Here is an 18,721-nt window from a genome sequence, read left to right as displayed (position 1 = left end):
AGATTCTAAAACTAAAGCAATTATACTGTCACAAAAGTTAGTAACACTGCGGTGCCTGGGTCACTCAGTCGGTGAAGCCCCGGACTCTTGATCTCAGCACAGGTCTTGATCTCTCAGGGTTGTGAATTCAAGCCCCACATTGGGCTCCATGCAGGGCATGGAGCCTACTTAAAAAAAAAAAAAAAAAAAAAAGTCAATAACACTGAAAAATTGAGAAGTTACTAAAATTTTAACTTTATTTGCTAGATTATGTTTATTTAGTAGACTTATATTTAGGAAGAGTGTGTAAGAGTACTCTTATATGATATATGCTGGATGTAAGACACACTGAGGAATACTTTGTGACATCATTTCATTAAAAAACTTAACTGGAACATATCTTACAGATCAAGTCCAATCTTATTCTGTGAGTGAGCAAATCTAGGTTAAGCTACCCGTCCAAGATAATTCAACTAGTGATGTGGGAACCACGTACTTCTGAAATAGGAATGAGGGAACCAAATAATTTTTCTAAACTTAATATTTATATTTTTAAAATATTTATTTATTAGAGAGAGAGAGAGCGCACATGTGTACGTGCAAGCGGGGGCAGGCGGCGCAGGTAGGGGCAGGGGGAGAGGGAGAGAGAATCCCAAGCAGATGTCCCCATTGAGCATGAAGGCTGAGTGTGAAGCCTGATACGGGTCTCAATCCCACAACCCTGAGATCATGACCTGGGCTGAAATCAAGCGTCAGATGCTTAACTGAGCCACCCAGGCACCCCTAAACTTAATATTTAATACAAACTGAAGAATATATACATATGTGTATACACACACACAGACACAAACATATACACTAATTCTGAAGAATAAACACCCATGCACCAACCTGCTCACATATGATCCAGAATAGTAATGTCCAACAAAACTTTCTGCCATGATGGAAAAGATCTGTATGTGAGGGATCTAATATAGTAGTCACAAGCCACATGTGCCTACTGACAATTAAAATGTGGCTAGTAGTTAAGCGTCTGCCTTCGGGTGGCTCAGTAGTTAAGCGTCTGCCTTCGGCTCAGGTCATGATCCCAGGGTCCTGGGATTGAGTCCCGCATCGGGGTCCCTGCTCGGCGGGAAGCCTGCTTCTCCCTCTCCCACACCCTCTGCTTGTGTTCCCTCTCTCGCTGTGTCTCTCTCTGTCAAATAAATAAATAAAATCTTTAAAAAAAAATGTGGCTGGTGTGACTGAGAAACTCAATTTTTAATTTTATCTAATTCTGACAAACAGTCACTTGTGGCTACTGGATACTGTATTAGACAGCACAGACCCCTCCAATACCAATTACATCCGTCTGAGTGCCCCTCTCACCCATTCAACTGCCTCCCTTTAACATGTATTTACATTCCTCTGCTTTCATCTGGTTTTATCACACATGCGTGTGTATCCCTAAACAACACACTATTGCTTGTTTAGTTTTTGTTTAATTTTAATTTTGTTGGCTTTATCAAATTATAATTTTGCATTTAACTTCCAATTCTTTTCACTCAATATGTTTCTAAGATTCATTTGTATTGTTGCATGTTGCAGCTCATTTTCACTGCCACACAGTAATGTTTCCCATTGTGTGAATATACAACAAATTATCCTTCTTTCTGTTAATGCACATTTGGGTTGTTTCTAATTTTTAGTTATAGATAATTCTGCAAATGTCTGTTGCTTGAATTCTCTATGGTATCTACTAGATGTAGAAGGGATATAAATCACACATAATCAAATTAACAAGGATAAATTGTTCTCCAAAATGGTTAAATAACCATTTAACCACCAGCAGTGTTTAAAAGTCCCATTCATCCACATCCTCCACATCATTTCAAATTATCTTAATTCATGCTAATCTAATGAGGGAAAAATTATAAAGTTCTTTTTCTACTCTCAACATTTCTTCCCACCGAACAATAGGTCATGCTCCCCTCATTAAAAAACTTGATAGAGAGGTTCTGTGAAGAGGAGACACAAAGGCTGTAGTCCTAAGCATACTTCTCTTCCTACAAAATTTATACCTGTCCCAGTAGATAAAATCATTCAGATCAATTAAATAAACACTTTCAGTCATGAGGCTTCATCACCTCGCACAGATGTGCAAATTGCCCCAACTAAGACAAATCCAAAAAAAAATGGCATGCATGTATGGTTTTTGCATGGAGAAGTCTTAAGGAAGCATTAAGAATCACTTAACTAGAAAGCTAGCGAAAGGGGGGTTGCCTCAGAATGTACACTGGTGGGAAATCAAAGAGCCTGGACCAAGAGCCCGGACTAACCTGGAAACTGGTGCTAGACATGCCCCAGAAATGTAGGTTAGACTTCTGGGTCAGGCCTTAAAAACCTTTCAAACGTTAAGAGGATCTCTTCTGGGCCTGCAAGCCCCGTTTTTCATTCCTATATCTACTCAAGTTTTTCATTCACAGCACAGTTATTTAGCACCTCCGCTGTGGTCAGGCACAGTGCTAGGGAAGGGAACACAACAGCACCGTCTCTGCGGTGAGTACACCGCATGAGTAAATAAATCATTGTAAATAAAATAATTACTCCACAACGTGATAATCCAGACTTCTGAAAGCAAGCTGAGCGAAGGGCGTGATTCCATCCTGCAGGGAGTGACATCTGAGCTGAGTCTCAGAAAGAAGAGATTGCAGGTCAAGAAAAAGGGGGCAGGCCGTAGCAGCAGAGAGAAAGGCGTGGTTAAAGGCACAGGCGAGGGCTGGGAGCTGTTTTGAGAACCAGAGACGCTGGTGGCGTGAGAAAGTCTCCCTCCGGGTGGAGGCCGCGGGCCTCGGACTCGTGGGCGGAGCCACAGGCCCCGCCGCGGGACTGAGGACTCGGGAGGGAGAGACCCGCAGCCTCCCGGGGGCCACTCCCCGCAACCGGCTTCAGGCCAGCCCGCCTCCGCTCCAAACCCCGGGACGAACCGGGGAAACGCCTTGACGAGGCAGCCCGGCCCCGACACCCCGGCGCCCCTGACCCGGCCCGGTGGGCTGCCCGCACCTTGCCCAGTAGCCGTCTGAGACCCTCGCAGTCGAACTCCATCTCCGTCCACGTCCCGGAGCCAGGTTCTGCGACTCCAGCCCGTGGACCTCCTTCCGTGCCCACCTCTGGACGGAGGCCGCCGAGGTCCAACGCCTCCCGAGCGGTCCAAGGCCACGCCCCTTCCCCGGCTCGAAAGTCCGCCCGCGTCCAACGCCCAGGATCAGCGGCAGCTCCGCCGGGGATTCGGACCAGCGCCCCAGAGTGGACCCTGAGCGCGGTCGGAAAGGCGTTAGCGCCCTGGGGCCACGACCCGGCTTGCTGGAAGGAAACTTGGGGACATCTGTAAGGAGAGGAATAGGAAGGACCCGAGGAGAAGCAGTAAAGGAGGTAGAAGCAACTCGCGCTGTTTTGGAAGAGAGTTTCTAGAAGGGTGTGTGAAATTCAGCAGAGTATCGAGAAAGATCAAGACCAAAAATTATAGTTAGATTTAGGAAGGAAGAGGTAACGGGACTTCAAAAGCAAATTTTCAGGAAGCTAGAAAGGGAAAATGGAGTCAGAAGGAGCTTTGTCGAAAAACTGGGAGATTGTGAGGGTTGGTGCAGCATGCGGGGAGGAGTTGCCTTTTTTTTTTTTTTTCAAAGGAGGGGCGCCATAACTGTTGGTGGCACAGAGGGAAAAGCTAGATCAGAAAAAGAGTTTGAGAACGAGAGAAGAGGTAGATTGGTGGATAAGATCGTCCACATAGAGAAGACGAAGAGATGCAGTTTGCTGGCTTTGTTTGGTCTCCTTGACTTGTGATTTACTTACTTGCTTTATCCCTGATTTGAGCCACTGGGCTTAAAAAGTCGCAGAAGATGGATATTCTGTCAGGAGGATGGGTAAGCAAGACGGTGATTGTATTTACAGGGAAAGCCAGAGGCAGGAATGCTGTGACTCAATTAGGAGAAGAGAATAACGGCTGTAAAGGGTATTTATTCATTCGACAAACTTTTGTTGAGCATTGACTATTTGCTAGATCTTTTTCTAGGTTTGAGGATACAGCAGCGAACAAAATAGGCAAAAATATCGGTTGTCCTAAGGCTGTCATTCTTTTATTAGGAGAGCAAAACAATACGTAAATAAATAAATTAGATCATATGCTGGAAGGTAATTAAGTGTTGTGGGGAATAAATTTTTAAAAGGCAGGGTAAGGAGATCAGGGTAGGTCTCCTTGAGAGGTGAGAGATTAAGTGTTCTATATTAGAGGGCATTCAAAGCAAAGTCCTAAGACAGGTGTGAGCTCAAAACAGCCAACTGTGGCTGGAGTAGAATGAAGTAAGAGGTGAGGAAACAGAAGTAGGCTAAGTCAGAGAAATAAGGGGGAAGCCACAGATGGGTTAGGGCTGTGATTCTTCCAGTGTGGCCCCCAGACTCACAGCCTCAGCATCACCTGGAACTTGGGAAAAGTACAGATTCTAAGACCCCATCCCCAGACTTACAGAGTCAGAAACTCTGGGGGAGGGGAGGTCCAAGTGATCATTTTTGACAAACCTGGTGATTCTAATGCATGGTGAAGTCTGAGAATCACTGTGGGGCCTTTGTAGACATTTGGGACTCTGGCTTGTCAGTGCCATCCAGCCAGAAGAGCATCAGGAACACACCCGCCCTTAAACAAGTTGGGTCGACTACTCTTTGCAGTGAGGGAGCAGATGCTGTGGAGAACCACTGGGACTGCTCAGGCCAGGAGCATGAGAAAGGCCTGTTACAGGACTGGGGCTTTGGGTGACATGGGGGAGGGTGTAATGAAGTGAACCTTCACTTTGGATTGGGTGCTGTCAGAAAGCAGAGCCAGTTCTGTGATTGGATAGCTCAATAAATAAATATACATTGGGCAAACTGGAGCAAGGATAAAGCAGTAATTGGTAAAGAAGAAGCAGTCACTCACATTAGCAGAGAGAAGAGGATGTTTGGTATTTCATGGACTGCACAGGGAACTTTGGTTTGTCTCTGCTTAGACGAAATTATGAAGTGGCCTTATTTGGTCTCATTTTATCGTGGTCTGAGTGACCCTGTCTGGTGTTTGTGTTCTGTGAGATTGTTTCATCCAGCAGGAGAATAACATAGCCTAGCTGTGAGTGCCGGGTCAACTTCTAACAACACGGAGACCTTCCTGGCTGGGTCAGACCAGTTCCCAGATTTTGGGGGCTGCTTTTTTCTTTCTTAGGCTTTTACTCTGAGAGAAAGAGGAAGCCACTGGAAGGTTTTGAACGGAGAAGTAATGTGACTGAGTCTTAAAAGAATAGGTCTGACTGCTGCCTTGTAAAGAGACTGGATGTGGGGCGAGAGAGGGAGCCAGGAGAGAAGGTAGGAGGGGAGAAGATTGAAAGATAAGAGGCCTCTGAGAGCACCTCAGGCAGATAAACAAACCTAGGAAAGGATGGGACTTCCAGGGCCTCTAAGATCTAACATACCCTGTCAGAAATCCAGTAATCAACGAAAAGACACCACATTAGAAGTGAGGCCTGAACAAGGTTCTTCAGTCTTTGATGGAAGAATCGTTTATGGAAGATGCCTTCCATTCAAACAGCTCATTCTCTTCTGGTTTAGTCACTACGAATGACTTATAGGCCCTGTGAACACTTTATGCCTCTCTCTCTCTCTCTCTCTCTCTCTCTCTCTGTGTGTGTGTGTGTGTGTGTGTGTGTGTGTGTAGCCATCATTTCCTGTGTGGAAGGTACATTGCTAAGAGTTTTATGTGGTTTATCACAGTTAATCTTCTCAGAACACTATGACCCCTGATGAGGAAACTGAGGTTTGGGGTTGTATTACCTATTTCCTTGTTTCTGAGATCCTGTTGAGTAAGAGATATATTACTGACAAAGTTTTGGGAGAGAAAAGATTACATATTAAATACAAATACCAGTTTTAATACTTACACCTATTTGAAAAGAGCTAAAATGTGAAAAAGTATGCACCTTAAAATAGAGGATATATGGTATAATTGGCTCCATTTTACAGATAGGGAAACCAAGACTCAGGTTAAATTGTTGCATAAGGTGGTGTCAGAGACCATTGTTCCTTCTCTGTGCATTTTGCTCCTTCCCTGTGTGTGAAATTAGCAACCACATCCAGAATTTGGCATTATTACATCCTGTAACCTAACCAGGCTGAAATATTCACTTTTCCTCAAGTATGTCATGTTTTCTGTGCTTCATGCTTTAATGCCCTGCCTGGGATATTTTATTGTACCGGACTACTTCCATCTCTTCCCCTCTTTCTGTCCCCAAAGACTGTAGGGTCCTGACAGATGGCTGTCAAATCTCATTTATAAATATCTGTATTCCCAGTGCCTAGCATGCTTGAATTTATGCATGTCTTCATTCTTCATCAGAAGATGATATTTGGTAAGTTTGCTGAATGAATGGTGTTAAGGTGCCCAAAGCCACAGGGAGAAGATGGTATAGTGTACTAGTTCTCAGCCTTATTAGAGTTTCAGACTTTAAAAAAAAAAGTCTGTTGGAAGATACAGACCTGCTCCAGAAAAATGTACATGCCAACATATGCAGTCCATTTTGTGTCCAATTTCAGCAGTGTTCAGGGATCCACTGAAGCCCATCCTCACACCCTGGTTTAAGAAACTCAAATGTAGTTAGTGGGAGCATAATTTGCTACAACCTTTGGGCAAAGTAATCTGACACACCTTTGACTCTAAAACCCGACTTTTGGAAATTTGTCTTACCGAAATAAAAGTACCCAAGACACAGGTACAAAGATGTTAATTAAATTAAAAGGAAAAAAGATCCCCAAACTAAGAAATGGGAAAAGTGTATATTCTGCATCTTTGTTTGCAGCTTGAGAAAAGTCACAACAATGGCTTGTTTTTAAAATAAGAATTTTTTTCTTGGGGCTCTGCTTCTGACTCTGTTTACACTCTTTGCTTTCATAGTTATTGGTCCTATCAGACATATTGTTCAGGGAGGAAATCCTGGTGTTCCAAATATCAGACAGATGCATCCTTATCATTTACTTCTCTTTTCCCCCATTTCTTTTATTGTGGTAAAACACACGTAATGTACAATTTACCATCGTAACCATTTTTGAGTATACAGTTCACTAGCATTAAATACATTCATAATGTTGCACCACCATCTCTGCCACCCATCTCCATAATGCTTTTCGTCTTCTAAAACTAAAACTCTGTATCTATTAAATAATATCTTCCTACTCTTTTCCTCTTCCCAGCCTCTGGCAACTCTATTTTCTGTCTCTATGATTTTGACATCTCTAAGTACCTCACCAATGGAATAAAATAGATATTCCAGAAATAAATCCTTGCATTCATGGTCATATGACTTTTGACAAGAGTGCCAAGACCATTCAATGGGGGAAGGGCCAGTCTTTTCAACAGATGGTGCTGGGAAAACTGGATATCCATATGCAAGAATGAATTGGACTCTTACCTAACACCATATACAAAAATTAACCCAAAATGGATCATAGACCTCAATGTGAGACCTAAAACAATGCAACTTTTAGAAGGAAACATAGGAAAAAACTTCATGACATTGGACTTGGCAGTGATTTCTTGGATATGACGCCAAGGCATAGGCAACAAAAGAAAAAAAAATAAGTAAATTAGTCCTCATGAAAATTTAAAAAATATGTGCATCAAAAACCAGTATCCTTTACTTAGATGTATGGAGCTTATGTTGTTCATTGACTGACAGCGTATGCTGCATCTCAGGCGATCCTGCCACAGACATCCTTTATCTTTTGAAAGACATCCTTTGTCCTTATGAAATGAAATTATAAGCTTTCTTTTCTTATACTAGTTCTGTTTTTGGAAGGATTTGTTATAGCCTCTCCATTTTCATGCTCTATCTGAACTGGCATACTCTCTTTGTCATCTTGCGGCTTTCCCGGTTAACAAGTAAAAACCCGGCAATCCTCAAAAGAAATTTTCTAGGAAATTTTGTTTAACAATCACAGCATTGTTTATTGAGATAAAAAATGGGAGAAAACCTAAATGCACATTGTGCCGTTTATGAACTCATTGTCCTTCAGCTCTGAATCCACCATTCACTGCTTGCTCTGCTGTAACGGACCTGGACCTTGTAAACCTTTTTTCCTTGCTAGTGGGCATGATGTTAGGTTTTATCAATAGAGGCCTTGGGGAGCTACTGTAGGAGGAAGAAACTTCTCTTCCTGGTTCCAGTGTGCCTTTGTTTCTCCTTGTTCTGCTGTGCAGCTGCCAGTGGCACGTGGGGGCTATCCAGTGGTGCTCACCCCTGTTGACTTTCAGTGGCCTCTCTATGGACTGTTTTCCATTGAGTTTCAATGGCGTCCCTGCCACTGAACAGTTTGCCTTGAGTTCTACCACCAGCACCTCACGGAGTAGCTTCCTGGTGTACTCTGCTGGCAGATTCTCAGCAGTGATCAGTGAGCCTCCCAGAAGCCCCTCTGGAGACTTCCTGGCAAATTTCACCAGCATCTAGTGATTCTCTAATTGTCCGGTCTGGCCTGCAGCTGATTGGATTTCTCTACCATCCAGTGGGTGTTGGTAGACTGTTTTTGGTAGTGGTAGACAAAACTTCTTCAACAAGTTTTGGATCTCAGCTCCGGAGGGGAGGGACTCTTACAAGTTTGTTTCTCCCTTGGGTGCTTTGCTTCAGCCTTAGAGTTGGTAACTGCTCCCTATGTGTGCTGTTTCTGTATAAGTAGAGCTTTCTGCCTTTTCCTTAGTTAATTTCTTGTTCCTAGTTAATAATTCTCTTTATTAAACTTTCTCTATTGAAATTACTGTGTGGTTTCCATCTCTTGACTGATATATTCATCGTTAGGAGAAAGAGGAAATAAATGTGGACTGTTAGGCAGAAATTAAAAAAGGATAAGTTAGATTCCTTTGCATTCTGCCTAGGAAGGATCAACTGCTACAGGAGTCGCCTTCTCTCCATAAACAAGTAGAAAACTGCGCAAAATATATGAAATGATTGTTTTCAGATCTTGCACAAGCAGCAGCACCGGCCTATGAACTTTGAGAGACAGGAAATAAAGGAGATGAACCTTACAATTGCCCCAGCCTACTGTCCGGAAGCGGTTTTCAGACTGCAGCACAATGGGGCTACCCAAACCAAGATTAGTCTTGCTGAGTTGTAAAGAAAGATAGCAGAATACAAAGGAGGCCAGAGTACCAGGAATTTGCAGGATGGGGTCCCGGAGAAAAAGGGATTCCACAGAGAGAGAACTCTGGAGATCTCCATAGGGGTCCTTGTAAGTCTTTGGCTGAGTTTGTCTGTGCATACGAAAACTCCATGAGGCCAGGACAGGAACCACCCAGAAACAGCAGGCCAAACACTTCTTGGAGCTCTCAAAAGGGGAAGTTGTGGAAAATTCCAGATTTGAAAGACTGAACACAATAGGCATCAGAGAGAGTGCCCAGTGGGCATCCGAATGGTCATAGCTCAGTGATGGGGATAATTATCCTCAGAGTAAAAGCTGCTCTTTGCCTACCGTTACAAATCTTAAAACAAGCCTCTGAAGGATCAAACTGATAACCAAACATCCTGGAAAAAACCCCACACTACTGAAAGGAATAGAGCCAAGTCCAGCAGACAGCCTTGTAAAATTCACCATGTTGAACATCCAACCAAAAGTTACCAGGCATTCAAAGAAGTAGGAAAATATCACCCATGACAAAAAGAAAAATCACCCATCAAAACAACTCCAGAAATGATAGAGATGGTAGATTTGCAGATGAAGTCCTTAAAATGTTTATTATCAATCTTATAAAAATGCTCAAAGATGCAAAGGGCATGAACATGATGTGGAAAAAAAATGAAAGAATTTTTTAAAAGACAAATTGAACTTGAAGAGATGAAAAAATACAATGTCAAATGAAAAATTCACTGTATGGGATTCACAGAAGATTAGGCACTATAGCGGAAAGATGAGTGAACTTGAAAAAGAAAGCAATGGAAACTATCCAAAATGAAACGCAAAGAGAGACAAAGACTCAAAAATGAACAAGGCCACGTTCACACGGGTTACCGGTCTCGCATGTAATGGAGGTCATAGGGACAGGGAGGCAGAAAAAAATATTTGAAGAAATATTAGCCGGATATTTTCCCAATTTGATGAAAAACCATAAACCCACAGTTCCAAGAAGCTCATCGAACCCCAAATAGAAGAAACATGCAGAAAATTACATAGTCACAGCAAAGTAAAATTGCTGAGAATTAGTGATAAAGGTTTTTTTTAACAGGCACATGATTCAAATACCCCTGCTGGGATTTACCCTAGAGAAACTAAAACTTCGGTTCACACAAAAAACTGTACCCAAAGATTTATAATAATCCAAACTCATAATACCCAAACTGGAAACAACCCAAATGTTGTTTGACAGCTAAATTGATAAACTGCAATGTCCATGCAGTGGGCCATATGTTCATTCAGTAGAACAGGACAAACTGGGGCACCTGGGTGGCTCAGTCGTTAAGCGTCTGCCTTCGGCTCAGGTCATGATCCCAGGGTCCCAGGATCGAGCCCCGCATTGGGCTCCCCGCTCCGCGGGAAGCCTGCTTCTCCCTCTCCCACTCCCCCTGCTTGTGTTGCCTTTCTCGCTATGTCTCTCTGTGTCAAATAAATAAAATCTTTAAAAAAAAAAACAGGACAAACTACTGTACAATATGGATGGATCTTAAAAGCATTATGTTAAGTGAATGAGCCTATAACTCTCTTTATATGAAGTTCTGGAAAATGCAGAAGCAGATAAATGGTTTCCAGGGGGGGCGGGGAGTTCAAGGGAGGAGACCTATCGCAAAGGGGCACAGGGAACTTTTCGAGATGATCGAAATTTTTTTCTCTCTTGATTGTGGTGGTAGTTAGAGATTGACCCATCTTTCAAAACTCATCAGCTGCACACGAAAAAGTAGTGAGCTTTATCATATGTGATTTATACCTCAATAAAGCTTATTATTAAAAAAAAAGGAATGTGTTTAGATTTTTTTATCCTTTGACCCAGGAGGATGTCCATGATGTATTGTTGTTAATAGGAGAAAAGCAAGGTGCATAGAGAATAGGTACTATGATCACCGTTAATAAAGCAACACTGAAAAGAAACCCTCTGTATCCCTCTCTATGCGTACTGATGTTTGCAAGCTCGTGGAGGATTCTTTGGCAGAAGGGTACACACCAGGCTTGGGTACCATGTGGGGATGGGAATTGGGAGAAAAAAGAGGGGAGATTGTTAAATTTTTCTTATATGTATGCAGGTGGTTTCATGTTTTACCACGAGCACCTATTATTCTCATCATTAAAAAAAGTAATAAAAATAAAAGGGATATCAAAATAACACATAGGGACATGTGTCTATAGAAAGAATTCTGGCGGAGAGAAGGGTCCATTGTGACAGTACAGGGAGGTCAAAGGGGTGAGGATTTTTGTCATTAGACTTGACAAAAAGGAGATCTTTGGTAACGTCTGAGAGCATCTAAGTAGTGGCGTGGGGGCCAGAAGTCAGAATGCGATACATGGAAGAAAGGTAGAGATTGGGAAGAAAGGCTTTAAGTGTGGACCACTTGTTTAAGAAGTTCAGTCATAAAAGGAAAGGAAAGGACTACTTGTGGCTTCTTGAAGGCCAAGAGAGGAGACCCAGCAGAGAGTTACTGACCAAAGGTATTGAAGAATGGTATAAAATGGTGGTGACAGAGCTCTTGAGATGATGAGGGAGTTGGAGGGACAGAAATAAGAGATGTCTCATTTCCTTAGAATTCAGTTTATTCCATTCACACCCTTCCCAATCCCTGTCGGTAGTCTAAGGAGCCCAGCTTCCTAACGGGTAGCTGGGCCCTGAGTCCTGGCCCTGATCTGGAGCATCAGCCTTGTGACCTAGTGTAAGTCACTTAGGCTCTCTATACTTCAGTCTTCTCCTTAGTAAATGGGTTTGATAATAGTACCTACTTCGTATTGTTGCTATGAGAGAATGCATACAAAAAGCTTAGTTTGCTGCTCAGCTACTGGTCTGGGGGCAGTCTCTCTGACATGTGAGTCTGGGCCATGTGACCAATGATGTCACAATGCCCTACTAGACTCTCAACTTCTCCACTAGGGCGTTGTGGATCCTTTGGAGCCAAGGACTGGAACTGACATGCAAGACCTCTACCAACTGAGGGTTTCATGAGCACACCCCTTTGCCAAGATCTCCGTGAATAGTCCTTCACTGTGCAGTTGTGTCTTAGACATTGTTTTACTTGTCATGATCGTGCTTGGCTGGATGCTCTTTGTTGGACTTGCATGTTACATGGGCGCATTTCCGGAGTTCACGGTAAGTAATGACCCTGCCTGTGAGTCCCTGGTAGTAGTCAGTCCTGGCTTTGGCTCCCCTTCCCAGCTGGGATTTCCAGCCAAAGGGGAAGGATAGTTGAGGTCTCACCACTAATTAGAGGTCATGATGCAATGGGAACAAAGTTAGTTTCCCAGGCTACTTCTCATCCCCTTGGGATAGCTTTAAAGTTCCACCTGTCCCTTGGCTACATAACAGCACTTATCTCAAAGCATTATGGAATTTATAAGGGGTCTGCTGGAGAGGGTGGGTTTCAGGCCAAGTAGATGAGTGGTCGCTGGTAGGAAAGGGATTGTGGTCATTGGTGGGACCTCCCAAGAGCCCTTGCAGCCATACAGAGGCCGTTACCTACTAGGCCAACAAAGAGAACCACTTCTGCCTTTAAATTTCTTTCTGACTCAGCCTCCAACTCTGAAGTGGAAAGAGAAGTGGCCTGTTCAGGAGAACAAAACACGACTGAGGAGCCGGACTTTGGATGAAGACGCACAGCTCTGAGTGAGTGGTCAGGTTTGCTGGACTCAACTCCTCCCTTTCCAGAGAACACGGCGACACCCTGAAATCTCAGTGGAGAGTTTATTTCCGCCCGGGAAACAATCAGCTGTCAAAGGGGAAGTGGTTGGAGGTATGTGGTGGGGGAAGAAGACAGCGAGCCCTGCTTTGGGCAGCAGGCCAAGGTTCCAAGATTGGTTAAGCACATCTCCTAGGTATTCTTTTCATTCCCGTCTATTAACTTCTTTTCTCACAAACTGTAAGAAGTTGGATGAGTGTTTTCAGCATCCCTTTTGGCAGATCCCAAGACTGGAGGTACCGTGAATGAGTTCAAGCCCTCAGTTTGCTCCTCACTGTGTGACCTTGGGAAGGTTGAATCTCTCTAAACTTCACTTTCTTCATCTGCCCAATGGAGACAGCTCGGTATCTTACTATTCTTGGGAGGATTGCATTTGGGAATTCATGTCAAGCATTTGATGCAAAGCATTTACTAAACGCTAATTTAACAACTAAGCAAAATAATGAACTGGATAACAAAGATTTACTGTTGACAATAACCTCAGCTATTTACCCAAGGCCATACAGACCAACTCGTTTGTGAAGCTGGGATGCAAGCCTAGGTCTCTGGACCTAATAGCCTCTTGCACTCATTCCACTGGACCAGCCTGCCTCTAGGAAACATGAATACAGTCTCCTTTTAGCAAACATCTCCTGGGGTGCTCACATCCCACTCCCTTTCATTCAGACCTGTTTTTTCAAAGATGTTCCCACTGTTAAAGAAACAAAGTCTTAGTAATAAGCCGGTTACAGGAGCAGGTGTTCTGGGAAGCTACTCTGGACGGCAGGGGCATCAAGTCCCAACCCCAGCGATACTAAGAACAGGGCATGAGGGTTCTTTTTTTTCTCTCCTCCTGCCATAGAATGTCTATATGAGTATCGACCCAACTCAGACCTCTGTGGGGGTTCGGTTGTGGATGGAGGCACTGGGCACTTGCTTAGCTGAGCCACCTGATCCTGACCAAACCACTGAAACTGTTTTGTGCCTCAGGTTCTCCAACTGTGAAATGAGCATAACAGCCCATCTTCCTTCTCTTCCCTTTCCAGGGAGGTTGTAAGGAAGCATACCCTGCATAATGAGGGTTTAACTGTGGTGTTTCAAAAAATGCAAGATTTTTCTTTTTTAAATAGCCTAGCAATAGTATATAAAGTAATTGCTCACAGCATGCCTAGCCAATCCTCCCAATTAATCCAGGATATTTTTTGTTTTGTTTTGTTTTTTGCATAGCAATGCTTTTTGCATCTGATTGCATAAAACCAATAGTTAATATTTTGGTAGGTGATGAGTTAATAAAGATGTGATGCTGGTAGATCCTAACCACGTAGCGTCACCAGTGAACAGGGCCCTTCTGTTAGGGTTCTTTGGCCCCAACACGCCAGGCATCCTGGCCAACTCCCATAGCTACTCACTCTGACTGGTCCCCCCAAGGTCACAAGAGCTGATGTCACAATTGGTGTCTGAGCTCTGCCCCCCAAAGTGGCCATGGCGAGCCATTGCAGTTCAGACTGGACCACAAAGCTCTCCAGCCAGGAGCTGACATGCTGGGCGATCCACCCTCTGGTCTTGAATGAAGACAGCCCAATTCCCAGGACTCAGGAAATAGAACACCACACCTTTCAGAACCACCCATTTTCCCCAGCACACACCACCAGCTGAGCAAGAAGCCCCACAATGATTGTTATCTTATGGTTGCTTCTCATTGCAGGAACCATGTGGAAGGGATATAAGTACCCCCCAGGAGGGGTAAGTATGCTTTCAACTTTGTTCTCTGTTCCTACTTTGGAATGTATTCCCCCAGATCAATGAGCTAAGCATCAAAATCCAACTCCAGTAACTTTAGAAACAAATAGTCTTTTCTTTATTAAGAAAGTGGTTGTAGCTTACATACCTCTATTATCATTCACTATCTGAGAGTTCCTTCTGTCTTTCTTGTCTTTCTTTGATACATATTTTCCTAAGAGTCTTTAGTCTTACATTCTTCAGTTTCAAAGAACCTAGAAGTGTAGAGGTAGAGATATCTCAGGCCCAGAGTCAAAGCTGTCTGACATGGGTGACCTTGTCTGGTGCTCAGGGGGCCATTTTGTGGGCTCAGGCTTCAGTACCATTTCTTAAATCAGCTCACGCCAGCAACCCAGAACTAACTCTCTCCCTTCTTGAGTAAACGGTCGTCGATAAAATGGTTCTGGTGCTAGAGATCTTCTCTCTTCTTGTTAGGCCTTGGATATTTGTTCTTTTTTGGCCTCTTGTCACCTCCCCCACGGCTACACTCCTCTGGCAACTGGGATCAGAGGCATTAAGAGGCAGAATTGGACAGCAAGGAGGGCAATTGCCTCATCCCCACACCCCAGCAAACATTAGGTAAGGCCCACCTGACATACTTTTCTCCCCCCTAGACCCCGGTGGAAATAAGCAAAGATGATCCTGGTGAAGTAATGCAGCTCTGAAGCTCACCTGACCAGCTGTACAGTTTCTGTTGTTGGTTTCGCATAAAGTAATTGCACATTATTTTGTCACATTTTATGTAAAAGGTTACCATGCTTTTTAAGATGAAGACTTGGTATTCTGTTAGCTCGAAACAGGGAGATGGAGGGTGGGGAGGTAGTTGGGGTGGATGAATGTGATTGGGTCCCCTACGTTTCAGTCCCTAAGACTGGCATTAAGACTAAGATACCTCGTTCAATTTGCCCCCTATTTTGCATCCTTAAGGATAGAAATTTTCTAAAGTTCCTTAGACCTAGTTCCCAAGTATAGGCTTTCTCCTGCATCCAGCGTTGAAAAAATGTTACAGAAAAGGCTATTACAGCAACTTTAAGCCTATCCTTTGGGGATACTTCTCTGTGGCCTTTTCACAGCTGTTATCAAGAACCTAAGGCTTACACTGTGTGAGGAAAGGGCTGTATTTTAATATTGGGTGCTAAATTATACATTATTTTAATCCTTATAATAACCTTCTGGCTTGGCCACTGGCCTCATTTAACAAAATGGCAAAAAATGAAGTTGAGAGGTTCAGGAATCTGAAGCCCCACAGCTCTGGTTTGCAGAGTCAAGATTAAGATCCAGACCTTCTCCTTGGCATGTTTCTACGTGCCAAGGAAAAGAGCCAAACAAGAGCCTGGAATATCCAAGACCTTGGCTGTCTCTTGGCTCAAATGCCTCCCTCACCTGAATAGCCAAGAAGGTGACTGATGATTCTTTTAGCAGTGACTTCTGCTAATACAGGGCAGCACGCATAGAAACAAAAGCCAACTGCTCAGTCCTTAATATGATTCAGTTTGAGTTTGAGACCAAGGATGGAAACCTAAGTTTAAGACCCATGCAATTATTTTGAGTGTTTGAGCCGTAGGATATTCCTCATAAGCCCTCTAGAGGTGGTTTGGAATTTTCTGACCCTGAGAGGGGAGTGGGGGGGAGGGGGGGCGAACCTAACAAGCAAGTACCTTTGAAACAAACTGTATGGAACTTTTCCCATTCTGTGGCTGCCTGGGACAACTGATAGTTCCATTGTTCAGAAGGGCATCCTTACCACCAAAGTAGATCTTTTGGTTATGCAGGTAACATTTTGTTGATGACTATTTGGTACATGTTTGCTAAACTATTTTTAAGTGGCCCTGTGCACTGAATGGATTGCCCTTTCTTATTTTTTATGGAAAGAAACGTGAATTCAAAATCCATGAGCAACACTATGTAATCCTGACTCTAGGATAGTAGCGTCTCTTATAATACTTCTTATGTGACGGCGACCCAACGTATCCCCTCGAGTTAAGTGCCTACATTCTCTGGCTGCATGGCTGTGCCCAGTTGCCTCATATATTCCAAAGGACTCATCTCAGTTAACTATTTCAGGCTCTTTTTTTTTTTTTTCAGTGCTTTCTTTGTGATTATATTAAAGATGACCAAAAATGGTACTTAATGCTATCAGGCAATTAGGTCTTTACGAAAAACCAGATTTGTGACTAAAAGGAAACATTTTCTTGGAACCTTTCATTGCTATGGCTTAAATTTCCTTTTAAAAAAATAACTTTCCATAAGTTAAAATTAGCATTTTCACAAATACTAGCAGAGTCACTAAATGAAGTATTAAAACAAAAAACATGAATAACGAAGAAGTTGAATGTTTTATTATTAAACTATCTTCCTGCAAGGCTGTTGCTTCATTGTATAAAAATAGCACCAGCAAGTGCAGTATATTGCAAAATTAAGGTAGTATTGTTCTTTATCTGACACATACAACTAACAAACCTTTCTCTACTGCCAGTTATGTCCAATGGAAAGATTATTTAAGCATTTTGACCCCCATCCAGGGATAGATGTAAGCTTAAGGCTTAAGGCAACAATGTCATCCTTGAATTACATAATTTTTATAACTAGTTTTTAACCAAAGATAATTTCAGGATTCTGAATATTATAACTGGAGCATAAAAATCAGAGGGTGTTGCAAAACAGATGCATGTTGTGTTTTTCTGCAAACGTTATAAAGTTAAGGGGTATTTTCTTCCATTAGCATTGTTGCAAGTAGTTTCTTTCTCCACTGGTATTGCTAATAGTTGCTATTTTAAATCCTCTGTGTACCACTAATTTAAGACAACTATGCTAGATTAAGTTGTTTCATACTAGTTTATTTAGGGGTTCCATTTTCACTCCTCAATAGATTTTATGTATTTCTCATACGCTTCTTCACTCATTAATTCATCCAGTTCTGAAGGATCACTGAGTGCTATCTTGATCAGCCAACCATCTTCATAACAAGATTTGTTGACAAGTCCTGGATTTTCTGCAAGAGCTTCATTAATTTCAGTTACTTCTCCTGATAGAGGAGAATAGAGTTCACTAGCAGCTTTCACACTTTCCAAAGCACCAAACTCATCTTGTTTGCTCAGTTTTGTCCCAACTTCAGGCAGACTACAGTAAACATCTCCCAGAGCTTCCTGTGCAAAATTGCTGATTCCCACTGTTCCAATACCATTTTCTGTTGTTATCCATTCATGTTTGTCTGTGAATTTACGCACGGAGAGCAGAGCGGAGCCCGTGCGCAGTGTCCGGACGGCGCCCGCCCTCAGCCCCCAGGGCCGCGTCAGGCACGGTGCGGCGGGCGCGGAGGCGACGCGCAGACTGCAGGCCGCAGCCCGCACGCTCCGCACCGCTCGCAGCGCCATGTTCACAGACGTGCGGGGGTCAGGCTCTTTTTATTACAGGGGACCTGCTCATTTTCTTGACAAGAACTACATACCCAGTTCTTCTTCCCTCCAGTTTCCTGAATATACCTCCAAACAATTCTCCTAACTTGGGTGTCTGGTAGCAGACCAGCTCTCTTAAGCTGGTGGGGGGCGGGGAGAGGTGTCAGTTGTGGGGACTGAGCAGACATGAATGTGTCAGGGAGAATGAACAGAGGTGTGTGTGTGTGTAAGGAGGCAAACCCCATCTCAAGTCTGATGAGTCTACCAGAGGTCCTAGCTGGGAAGATGTTCAGGGCGATGAAAGAAGGAATATCTGAGTTTTGGTAAATAAAGGCAAACCAGTGAAAATATCAATAAAATATTTTTAATGCCTACAATTTCTTTTATACATAAATTGCAAAACTTTCACCTGTATATGCAAAAGTAGATTCTCTTGCAGGTCAACAGCACCAGAAAACAAGCTAAGCTATGTAAATGTTTTCTTTTTTAAAACTTGATTTGTCCATTATGTAAAAGACATGATGGATTTAATAACTCCAAAGAAATCTATATATCACTCTTAATCATACACTAAACACCTGAATATTTTATCACATCCACTCACAAAATAAATAGTAGTCTAATATATTCAGCACATTGAAAATAAACCAACCAGTCTCTCTTCATATATTTATTCTC

At 43.0% G+C, this 18,721-nt stretch overlaps 2 protein-coding genes and 1 pseudogene across 3 annotated transcripts in view; 1 reads left to right on the top strand and 2 right to left on the bottom strand.

Annotated features, from left to right (window-relative positions):
• UEVLD (UEV and lactate/malate dehyrogenase domains) overlaps window positions 1-3,121 on the bottom strand; it is a 41,621-nt gene extending 38,500 nt beyond the window's left edge. The window contains exon 1 of the mRNA XM_028117719.2: window positions 3,022-3,121. Within this exon, the coding sequence (XP_027973520.1) occupies window positions 3,022-3,063 (42 nt within the window). The 5' untranslated portion in view covers window positions 3,064-3,121. The remainder of the gene's footprint in view (window positions 1-3,021) is intronic.
• Window positions 2,782-16,236, top strand: MISFA (mitochondrial sheath formation associated). Of its 2 annotated transcripts, none has more exons than XM_028117722.2 (5): window positions 2,782-3,390; window positions 12,089-12,304; window positions 12,725-12,817; window positions 14,575-14,612; window positions 15,263-16,236. In XM_028117722.2, the coding sequence occupies exons 2-3, from the start codon at window positions 12,236-12,238 to the stop codon at window positions 12,815-12,817; spliced, it is 162 nt and encodes a 53-aa protein (XP_027973523.1). In that variant the 5' UTR covers window positions 2,782-3,390; window positions 12,089-12,235; the 3' UTR covers window positions 14,575-14,612; window positions 15,263-16,236. The 2 variants fall into 2 exon arrangements, with proteins under 2 accessions (XP_027973523.1, XP_027973524.1); XM_028117723.2 differs by having other exon boundaries at window positions 15,084-16,236.
• Window positions 16,237-16,981: 745 nt separating this feature from the next.
• On the bottom strand, window positions 16,982-18,030 carry LOC114219993 (glycine cleavage system H protein, mitochondrial pseudogene; annotated as a pseudogene).
• Between the last annotated feature and the right edge of the window lie 691 nt (window positions 18,031-18,721).

This window comes from Eumetopias jubatus, unplaced genomic scaffold, assembly GCF_037043125.1.
Source record: "Eumetopias jubatus isolate StellerSeaLion01/CBP00866 unplaced genomic scaffold, mEumJub1_p1.0 scaffold_13, whole genome shotgun sequence".
NCBI lineage: Eukaryota > Metazoa > Chordata > Mammalia > Carnivora > Otariidae > Eumetopias > Eumetopias jubatus.
This window is presented reverse-complemented; position numbering and strand designations above follow the sequence as displayed.